Source organism: Salvia splendens, chromosome 14 (assembly GCF_004379255.2).
Source record: "Salvia splendens isolate huo1 chromosome 14, SspV2, whole genome shotgun sequence".
NCBI classification, from domain to species: domain Eukaryota; kingdom Viridiplantae; phylum Streptophyta; class Magnoliopsida; order Lamiales; family Lamiaceae; genus Salvia; species Salvia splendens.
The window spans coordinates 15,277,397-15,289,044 of NC_056045.1; the positions used below are offsets into that span (position 1 = coordinate 15,277,397).

Genomic DNA, 11,648 nt, shown 5'->3' on the forward strand with positions numbered 1-11,648 from the left:
AAGGAACACTCCTGCCATACGCTTGTAACCGCCGACGGTTACGAATCTGCCATGATGAGCCTTCATGACTTGGTTGACCCTGCATGGTGGCTTGGCCTATAAATAGGCTAGCCATTCCACTGCATTAGGTACAATATTCACAAGCATTTGCATCATAAGCTCTCTCCATCTCTCTGCATTGTTTTTTCTGTTGAAAGCTCTGCCCTCTCCTCCATCCAGTTCGCCGGAGCTCTGTTGATTGCGGTACTGCTTCACGAGAGACGTAGTCGTTTTATCTTTGGGGACGAAATGCCAATCCGAAGAGCACTATCGGGGCGTATCTCGTCTTGCGGAAAGAGGACTCCTCGACTCGGCTAACAAATTTAACGGTTTAGCTGTTTCGATTTTCAGTTGTAATTTCAGTTCAGTTTTCATTTGTATTCCTTCTTTTGGGTTGTATTACGCCCGGTTGTATCTCTTGTAATCCCAGAATCCAACAATCGCAAGACGAGATATAACTTGCCTTTGAAGGAATTTGGACCATAAACTGAACTAAAACTTTCGAAACTTTAAACACCTTTTGCTGGAGATGCCGACTGAAGCCAACACTGTCGCTGCTACCACCGCCACTGTAACTCCATCCACCATGGTGAACACTGGACCTATCAACACTTCGTCGATCCCGACGATGATGCCCACTCCCAGGCGCTATCCATCTTCATCAACAACCCCTTGGGAGTTTGTTAACCCCCTTGGGCCCACTGGTGGATCCACCTCGAGTGGATCGGTTGGTTCCACTTTTAGTGGGACCACTTTGCAAAGGATTGCCGCAGCAAGAAGAAGAGGCCGGCTGCCCACGTCGTTGAGAAGGAGTTCAAGGACTGGGATGAAAACGACCTCATTGCTGTGGTCACTGAAGAAGTTAACCTTGTTGACAACAAGGGTGGCTGGTACATCGACACCGGCGCTAGTGCTCATGTCCGCTCAGTTAGAAGCAAGTTTGCCTCCTACACTGCCGTTGAAGAGAGAAAGATCAACATGGGGAATCAAGCATCGTCCGAAGTCCTCGGCGTTGGCAACGTGATTCTCATGATGACGTCTGGCGTCACTATCACTTTGAAGGATGTGCTGCATGTCCCGGACATCCGCAAGAACCTAGTGTCAGGATCAATACTAGTTAATAAGGGGTTTAAACTTGTATTTGAGTCTGACAGGTTTGCATTGTACAAGTTTGGAAAATCCCTCAGAAAAGGTTATGTAACCGATGGGCTTTTCAAGCTTAGTGTAGCAACTCGCAGTGCTGCAAAGCCGTTGGCTAATAATAATAAAGCATCTACTTCCTCTTACTTGACTGAGTGTTCAAATTTGTGGCATTGTAGATTAGGACATGTAAATTCAAAAGCCATTAAAAGATTAGTGAATTTAGATTTACTAAAGGCTAATGAAATGGATACCCAAGATAAATGTGAAATTTGTCTTGAAGCAAAAATGACTAAGTTACCGTTTCACTCGGTTGAATGAAGCACAAAACCCCTTGAATTAATTCACACGGACGTATGTGATTTAAAGATGATGCAAACTAGAGGTGGTAAAAAGTACTTTATCACTTTCATAGATAATTGCACAAGATATTGCTACATTTATCTTTTAAGAAGTAAAGATGAAGCAATAGAAGCGTTCAAACATTATAAGAACGAAGTTGAGAATCAACTTGGTAGTAAAATCAAAATGATTCTTAGCGATAGAGGAGTCGAATATGTAGCCCCGTTTGAGGAGTTATGCAACGCAAGTGGTATAATTCATCAAACAACTGCTCCATATTCACTACAATCTAATGGTGTCGCAGAACGCAAGAAGCGAACTCTAAAAGAGATGATGAATGCACTGCTTCTGACTTCAGGATTACCACATAACATGTAGGGGGAAACTGTATTGACAGCCAACTATATCTTGAATAAAATCACTCTCAAAGGAAAAGATGTTACTCCTTATGAGTTGTGGAAGGGAAGGAAACCATCCTACAAATACCTCAAAGTGTAGGGGTGTTTGGCAAAGGTGATGGTTCTTCCGCCCAAAGAAGTTACAATCGAACCTAAAACGGTTGATTGCATCTTCATTGGATATGCACTTAATAGTAGTGCATATCGATTTGTTGTTCACAAGTCTGAAATATCGACTATTACAGTAGGAACAACGATTGAGTCAAGGAATGTTGTATTTCTCGAAAATACATTTCCTTGCAAAGACAAGGAAAAAGTCTTAACCAATTCCGAGACAAGAATTGAAGAGGAAGCCACTAGTTCTAAATCAGTGGAGATTGAAGCCACTAGTTCTAAATCAGCGGATGAGAAACCTGAATCGCGCAAGCGTGCAAGGCCCGATCCAAAGGATACAGTACTAAGACGTGGTACTAGAGTCAGAACACCAAAAACATTTGGTCCTGACTACATTGCTTTTATGTTAGATGAAGAACCAACATCTATAAAAGTAGTCTTCAATGGCCCAGACGGGCTACATTGGAGAGAAGCTGTTCAAAGCGAAATTGACTCAATTTTGCTAAACCACCCTTGGGTGTTGGTAGATCTACCTGAAGGTGCGAAACCTCTAGGTTGCAAATGGGTACTTAAAAGAAAATTTAAGGCCGATGGAACAGTGGATAAGTATAAAGCCCTACTAGTAGTAAAGGGTTTTAAACAAAAGGAAGGACATGAGTTCTTCGATACCTATTCACCTTTAACAAGGATTACATCTATCCGAGTGCTTCTCGCTATTGCTGCATTGCACAATCTTGAGATTCATCAAATGGATGTAAAAACCGCGTTTCTAAATGGTGAATTAGAAGATGAAATTTATATGGAGCAACCCGAAGGGTTTGTAGTACCTGGACAAGAGAAAAAGGTATGCAAGCTCGTAAAGTCTCTATATGGATTGAAACAAGTGTCATTGCAATGGCACTTGAAGTTTGATAATGTGATGTTATCAAATGGGTTCAAAATCAACGAGTGCGACAAATGTGTCTACATCAAGAGCACTAATAACGGCCATGTTATAGTGTGTCTATACGTTGATGATATGTTAATCTTGGTTAGCAACACTCAAGTAATTAACGATACAAAGGCCATGTTAAAGAGAAACTTTGACATGAAAGACATGGGTCTAGCCGATGTAATTCTTGGAATGAAGATTCTAAGAACGTCTGATGGAATTATCTTAACACAATCACATTATGTTGAGAAGATATTGAATAAATTCAAAGACTATGATGAAGCGCCGGTTAAGACTCCAATTGAACTCGACGTTCACTTGAGCAAGAACAAAGGCGATCCTGTTGCACAAGAAGAGTATGCACGGGTCATCGGATGCATCATGTACTTGACTAATTGCACTCGACCTGACATTGCTTGTGCCGTGAACAAGTTGAGTCGTTACACGAGCAATCCAAGCAAGGAGCATTGGAGAGCTCTTGTGAGGGTTTTGAGATATTTAAAACATACTCAAAATCATGGGCTACACTTCTCGAGATACCCCCCGGTACTTGAAGGGTACTGTGATGCAAATTGGATATTCGACAATAGAGACTCACTTTCAACAAGTGGATACGTCTTTACTATTGGGGGTGGTGATGTATCGTGGAAATCCACAAAACAGACATGTATAGCCCGATCAATAATGGAATCGGAGTTCATTACCTTAGATAAGGCCGGTGAGGAAGCCGAGTGGCTTAAGAACTTCCTTGAAGATATTCCATATTGGTCTAAGCCAGTGTCACCAGTGCTGATCCACTGCGATAGCCAAGCGACTATTGGAAGGGCAAACAATGGTTTCTATAATGGTAAGTCTCGACATATACGTCGACGACATAACACCGTGAGACATTTGATCACAACAGGAGTGATTACAATTGACTATGTGAAGTCAATAGATAATCTAGTGGATCCGCTAACCAAAGGGTTAAACCGTGATCAAATGAATAAGTTGCTATATGGAATGGGTTTGAAACCCACAAACTAAAGAATTGTCATAGTGGTAACCCAACCATGATGACTGGAGATCCCAAGAACTTGGTTCAATGGGAAAACTAAGCTATGAGAGTTCATGAGAAACACTCAACTATATCTATTCCCTAAAGAGCAATAGAGTGTTGGAGAACTTGCCTAGTGACAAAGGATAAGTCTATGACTTTTAATGGTTCTTAAGGATCTCAAAGAGATGGAATTCTCAAAGAGACCAAGTATGGCAAGGTACTTGACTAATAATCACCTATGTAAGTGCGAAGTGTGGTCGCTTCATACAACGCACTTATGAATCCAAAGTGGTGTCCAAGACCGCAATGGACACAAAACGTGAGAGCGAATGAGGTTGAGGTGTTTAAGCGTTAACACCATTATCTTGGTGCACGCCGTGGGGGATTAGTTCAAAGCATCGCGCTACTAAGCCTCCTGTGTATCCGATGGTGTCGACTATGGAGGGTTCAAAGCCAACAACTACCTATCCTTATGCTTATATACCTCTCGAGGGTTGAGCTTGTGTCTGCATGCATATGCATTTGGCTATTTCCACTCATGTGGGGGATGGTAGAAATCATGGAATAAATATGCCCGGTCAATGGATTTTGACCAAATAATAAATGCGACGAGACATCTAATTTTGTGAAATTAAATGATATAGCGTCATCTACATTTTACATAGATAAATGTAGTATATTCACTTTCTCAAATCCGATTTCCGGTGAGTGAGAAATAGTGGATTAAAATTGGGTATAATTAGCTTTTTAATTAAAGCTTGGAGTTTGAGCTTAAGGAATAATTAACTAGTGTTAATTATCCCACATTGGAGAAGTGACACATCTTTTAATGTGTTTAAATTAAGTGACTTTATGTTACTTAATAATTATAGTGGACCAAGATGGGTGAAAGAGCCCACACGCGCGCACCGCCGCCGCCTGCCCGCGCTAGCGGTCGCGGGCCTCGGGCCCGGTCCCGGTCCCGATCTCGGACTTGGCAATTGGTCTTTGGGCTTGGGTCTGGACCCGTACTAATATATTTAGACCACCGCTGAGTCAACAATCCAAGTGGCTTGAAACATCGTCAAGCATGGCACAGTCTAAGCCTACAAGGCTGCCACGTGAGAAATCCACACGCTCCACACGCGAAAGGCACACTCCTGGGACACGCTTGTAACCGCCGACGGTTACGAATCTGCCATGATGAGCCTTCATGGCTTGGTTGACCCTGCATGGTGGCTTGGCCTATAAATAGGCTAGCCATTCCACTGCATTAGGTACTCCCTCTGTCCCATTAGAAATGAAACGTTTTTCTTTTGGCCTGTCCCATTAAAAATGAAACGTTTCTAAAAATAGAAACAATACTCTCTCTACTTTTTCTTCTCTCTTACTTTACTCTCTCTTCATTCACTCACAAAACAACAATACATAAAATCTCGTGCTGAAAAGCAAATGTTGCATATTTAATGGGACGGAGGGAGTACAATATTTCACGGTTTAGTTGTAATTTCAGTTCAGTTTTCATTTGTATTCCTTCTTTTGAGTTGTATTACGTCCGGTTGTATCTCTTGTAATCCCAGAATCCAATAAAATCGACGTCCTTTCAAACTCAACTAAATATGCAGAAAAAGTCAAGGTGGGTCGGACTCGAGAGTCGAGTGAAAGATGTGGAAGAGACGAGAATCAAGACATTAGATAATTAAACCTACAATACTAAAATGAATCTCAATAAAACCATAATTAAAAATCGAAAAAATCTCCAACTTACAAAAAACGGGTGTACCCATTCAGCTATCGGGTACATCCAATACCCGCAAAACTCATCATTAAATTACCCGAACCCGCCCCGTTCCACACTTTCGTTGGAAATTTCCCACTAGCCGGCCGCTACCCATTTTACCGGCCCTAAAAGGGGAAGTTTGGTCAAATTACGGGATTATGATTCCTCAGTGTAACCCAGTTATTCCAAAAAATGGGAAAAGTTGGAAAAATATTTTTATTGTTGCTAATTGTCGTTGGTTAGTATTGGAATTCAGAAGACAATGAGGTGAAATTGAGAGGTTTGCGAGTTGAATCCTGTATCTTTCATAACCGAATTTTTTATGCATACTATGATTTTTATTTTTTTGTTAAAGGCTATTTAAAGATTATTTATTGCTTATTTTCAGACAGATTCTAATTAAATGCAATCAGTGTGTTTATAAATAATAGTACACTATTTTCAGTTGAGTTTTGTATATATACTTAATTTACACTTTTCTTTTTCATCCGTCCCACAAAAAATATGCATTCTATTTTTAGAAAGTTGTATCAATTTAATAATGTATGACTCATTATCCACTAATACTACTTTACCATTCTCCTCATTTCTCTTACTTTACCAATTCTGTCTTAATTCTCGTGACATACCCATTGCCCATATTTTTATGGGACGGAGGGAGTACATCATTGTTGAATGAATATTATAATTTCATACTCCTTCCGTTCTATAAAAGTATGGTTATGACAAGTGAATTAATACAAAATTGGTAAAATAAGAGAGATGGGGTGAATGATAGTTAAAGTAGTCTCACTCTATTATTATTAGTGTTTTAATGGTGGTATAAGTTGTAAATAACTAGACGTATAGGGGTAATAAATTAGATAACTTTCTATAAATGAAATGCTCATATTTTTATGCGACGGACGAAAATAGTAAGGCACGTATTTTTATGGGACGGACTTCAAATGCTTTTACATATACTTCATTACTTTATTGATTTTACATATACTTCATTTAAATAGTTTATTACATCATTCCATGTGCTTATTACACCATTCAATTAGGCTATCAGTTCATTTTGTTGTCATGGCTGGAATTTTGGGACAGTCACAGAGAGAAAGAACGGTACAGGACTGCGAGATCATCTGTACGTACTGGAATAAAGTAATAATCCTACTAGAATGAAGTAAAAATCTACTGGAATACAATAATATATTCTAGAATGAAGTTAAATCCTCCTAATATGTTATGACTTATTTGCTCTGAGTTGAAGTATAATACGCTTTTGACGAAGACGGAAATAATTTATATATTTACGCGTATCATCCATAAAAAACTAGCTCTAAAAATCCTAATTTTATCTCTAGTTTTGCAGTTATGCAATGAGTGAAATTGCATATAATAGGACTATTGATATATATATTTTTGAATACATATATAAATAAATTAATTATTACTACTATATTTCTTTATTTACAATTTAAACTAAATATAAAATTAAAATTTTTAATATGTATCCAAACACAAGCAAAGTAAAGTAGTTTAGTTATCACGTTACAAGGAATCATTTTCCGTATCGACTTTACTATTCCAACAAACAAGCACAGCCCTAGAGAGGTGCCGCATGCGAAAAAATGGATTTTTCCGAGAGAGTGGGAAACAAAATGTTTTTGGATCAAGGCAGCTGGAGTTGCACACTCTGTTGTGAGAACAAATTAATGGGTGTCAATTTTGTCAAAGTTTTGAGTTTTAGGAAACTGTTTTTGGGGCTTAATTGAAATGAAAAGTTGAAGCAGTTGAATCCATACCACTTGCTGAGCCTAAGGGACTACAAATGCAAATACAGCGTCCAGAATAATCCTGGGCACCCTATCACTATTAGAAGAGCTAAGATAAATACTATGGCAATACTCTAATTCAACTAACTCATTCCGTTTATATTTTATTATTAGTTAGATACTCTAAATTCAACTAACTCATTCCGTTCATATTTTATTATTAAACTAATAGGACCCACATTCCATTTACAAAGTCAAACAATTTATTAAAACTCGTGTCTGTCAGATATGAGAAATTTACCACAGACGGAATGAGTATATCTTAGATACCATCTAAAACAATACTCCGTCCCAACTAAGTTGAGACAATACTTTCGGACACAGAGATTAAGAAATTGTGTTGAAAAGTAGGATATAGGAATAAAGTAAAAAAGAAAAGAGAGTAAAGTAGATGGTGGAATGAAGTAAGATTGATTTGATGTTTTGTTTTATTAAAAGGAAATGACTCAATTTAGTTGGGACATTCCAAAGAGAAATACGACTCAACTTAGTTGGGACGGAGGGAGCACTTGGTTTCAGGTTACGATTATTAATACACCCTCCGTCCCAAGTTACTTGAGTCGTATTCCATTTTGAGTTGTCCCAAGTTACTTGAGTAATTTCTCTTTGGCTAAAAACAAAACATCTAATCTCACTTACTTTATTCCACCATCTACTTTGCCCTTTATCTTCTCTCTTACTTTATTCTCTATTCTACTTTATTTAACTCACTAAACACAATTTTCTTAAATCTCGTGCCGAAAAGAAACGTCTCAAGTAACGTGGGACGGAGGAAGTATATAAATTAAATCTACAATGGCGCACAAAAAGGTGTTCATATTCTGGTAGGATTCAATTCTAGACTTTTTTTTCGATCAACTAGTTCATATTTCAAATATGTCCTTCCATTGCATAATCGACAAAAAACGCCTAAATCGGAAGGGATGTGATAATCGCGAACAAGACGTAAACAACTAATAGCTCATGAGCAATCATCAAACCTATAGTTGTTGTAAGATCATCCATTGGTGAAAACGTGGTCCTTGTACATAAGCCTTACCTGGTTGAGCTTCTTGGACTGTTCCTGAATGAGGGTGGCCGTGGAGGGGCTCCGGCTCAAGACGATCCCATATCCGTCTCCAAGATTCTCCACCCCTTCACTCATGAGTTGCCAGAACAAGCCCCCCGCAGCCGCTCCTCCTCTTCTCGCAGACGAGTAGATGGCTCCATAAACAGCACCCATCACCTCATCTCTCGCGCTAGTCCTGTACCCGGGGTCCTTTGACGACTTCCCAAACTCCGCAAACAAAAGTGGCTTCTGGATTTTCGTCTCCGCATCCTTGATGTGGCTACTCAGCCACTCATCCAAGAAGAGAAGCTGCTCTTCATCGCTCTCCCCCGTTAACCTACCCATCCCGCAATTCAAGTTAAAATCAATGAGAAGTACTGCCTCTGTCCCACCTTAGATGACACATTTTTCGCACGTGTTTTAGAAAAATAATACTCCATCCGTCCCCAAAAATATGCACTTTGGGTTCGGCACAGATTTTAATGCAAAATTGATAAAGTAAGAGAGAGGTAGAGAGAAAAAGTAATTAAAATATTGTTAGTGGAGCGGACTACAAAAGGAAAGAGTGCATATTATTGTGGGACGGAGGGAATAATATATAGTTAAAGAAGAGAGAAAGTATGGTAAGAGAGAGAATACTGCAAAAAAGACTCTCCTCTATATTACTCTCTCTTTTAATTTACTTTCTCTCAATTTTAACTATTTATTATAATTTTCCAAAAACACGTGCGAAAAAGAAACGTGTCATCTAAGATGGGACGGAGGGAGTAACGCATTGTTGATATATTGACCAACCTACCATTGGTCGGGATAGGAGTGCACGGTGGCAAAATCTATCTCCGCAATCAGATTGTTTCTCAAGAAATCTGTTCCAACTTCAAAATGTGGATTCTTTTTATTGTGATGGTAGAACCCTTCTAGCCCTGCTTCAAGCAAGTGCTTGCTGTCTATGGATTTCAAATATGAGGCCATCTCTTCTATCCATGCCTGCATCGTATTCCCCGATGGATCAGTTGGGCATCTTGGCTCATTCATGAGCTCCCATGCCATTATAGTTGGGTCATCCTTGTAAGCAATCCCACTTATGCTGTTGTTTCTTGTTAGAACAGCCTAGCACAATCAACATTCATTTATTCTACCGCTAATAAATAATAATCAGAGCTTGTAAAAGAGAAGAAGAAATCATACTTTGATGTGGTTTTTGTAGTAGCCTTTTACAACTGAATTTGTGAAGAAATCATCATCAGAAATAATGTTTTGGCCTTCATTTCTTGCCCACTTGACATACTGTTGCTTTCCTCCAGTATAATTGTAGTTGTCCACTAAGCTCAAAATCAGCTTAATATTGTGCTTTCCAGCTTCAGATATCACATAATCCAACCCCTGCACCATTAATCATAATACTATTACACACCAAATAACAAAATTTATCCAAAAAGTCTAGCCTATTAGGCTCACTGGTTCTTTGCAAGACCACAACCTCGAGTCGGCTCCCAAATGTACTCGTTGTTCCCAGTGGTCTTCCGCAGGCGACCATTACAGTCGTTTGGGCCCTCAATGAAAGTACAGTGCTAATGTTACTAACCAAATACTACCACCGTCCCACAATAAGAGTCACATTTTGTCATTTCGGTTCGTCCCATAATAACAGTCACATTTCAATTTTATTATAAATGGTATGTAGGTCTCACATTCCACTAACTCAATTCTCTCAAATAAAACCAATATAAAATGTTGGTTTTATATTCCACTAACTTTTCCAACTCACTATTCTTTACATTTCTTAAACCCCATGTCTACACCAAATGTGACTCCAATTGTGGGACGGAGGTAGTAAAATAGTTCATTTAGGTAGTATTTTGTTTCATAGTTAAAAGATTACCAAGATATATTCTAGAATTGAGTTGTGAAAATATTTTAATTGAAGGAAGTTGGCTGTTACTAACTATCACGTGCTTATCTATCAAGGATTAAGTTGTCGGATTTAATTTCATGAACCAAACACAAAACATATTTAAACCCGATATATAATCTTGCAAACCAAACAGCCTCGTAGTCTATACACCTCAGACCAATTGCGATGTGTGAGACACAGAGTCCGTAACATAACATATACCTAAATTGAATAGTTTAGAGCAAGCAAATCAAACACTCTACTCTCAATCTCTCTACAAGAGACTGACCTGAAACATGTTCTCATTGTAAGAGCCAGGGGAAGACTGAAGAGGGGAGTCCACACCATCTCTGAAAGCCCAAGTTCTTGCAATTACGAGGCTGTGATTGGAAGCCTCTTCAAATGTGGATGAAATTTTGCTTCTCTGAGAGGGCTGTGATGCGACATACATCAACCAGTATGCGTTGAATCCGTTTCCGTAAAATGGGTTCCCGTTTAGGATGAAATGCTCTCTGTCTACTCTCATCAATCCATCATCTTCTGCAATTGCATCACTCATCACCAAAATAATCACAAACAGCTTACAGATATTCTTCTTCATCATCTTCATTTTTATGTTAATGGGTGAATTGGTGAATTCCCAATGGGGGTTTCATCTTCACTTTTTTATCCCTCTTTTCTTTATCGTTGTGTGTATCCGTGATTTCTGTACTGTGCGGTGGTCAAAAAGCTATATCACCGCCTCAAAACAATAAACAAATTTTTAATTAAATTTTTCATTTATAATCACTCCATTTTTTTCAAATTGAAAAAGAAAATTTTGAATTTTGAAATTGTTCACCATTGCTATTTTATTAGGAGTTTTTTGTGAAATTTCAATTGACATGATAGTTGTAAAATCATAGTCTGTGAATATTTATCTATAGAGTTAAAATCGTAGTCTATTTACAAATAAAATGACGTCGCTTGGTTAAAAATAATAACAATATACTCGTATGCACTGGCAGACACACGTTCAAGAGGGAGGGGCTTAAGCCCTTCCCAAACTCTTCTTCTGAATATATTTATATTGTAAAAAGTTTCAAATTTTTTGAAAAGTATCTTAAGCCCTCAACAAATTGATG

At 38.6% G+C, this 11,648-nt stretch overlaps 1 protein-coding gene across 1 annotated transcript; it reads right to left on the reverse strand.

Annotated features, from left to right (window-relative positions):
- Positions 1–8,378: 8,378 nt before the first annotated feature.
- Positions 8,379–11,237, reverse strand: LOC121765854 (mannan endo-1,4-beta-mannosidase 7-like). Its single transcript, XM_042162119.1, has 4 exons — positions 10,814–11,237; positions 9,819–10,013; positions 9,430–9,740; positions 8,379–8,967 (listed from the first exon to the last, which is right to left on the reverse strand). Exons 1-4 carry the CDS (start codon positions 11,132–11,134, stop codon positions 8,580–8,582), a joined length of 1,215 nt encoding a protein of 404 aa, XP_042018053.1. The 5' UTR covers positions 11,135–11,237; the 3' UTR covers positions 8,379–8,579.
- Between the last annotated feature and the right edge of the window lie 411 nt (positions 11,238–11,648).

What these genes read in the sequence shown, in the direction of transcription:
- LOC121765854 (XM_042162119.1), bottom strand. Translation starts at nt 11,134, where the DNA reads ATGAAGATGATGAAGAAGAATATCTGTAAGCTGTTTGTGATTATTTTG. An exon ending in ACAATGAGAACATGTTTCAG is followed by an intron (nt 10,014 to 10,813) that starts GTCAGTCTCTTG and finishes TTAATGGTGCAG; the next exon opens with GGGTTGGATTATGTGATATC. An exon ending in ACTACAAAAACCACATCAAA is followed by an intron (nt 9,741 to 9,818) that starts GTATGATTTCTT and finishes TGATTGTGCTAG; the next exon opens with GCTGTTCTAACAAGAAACAA.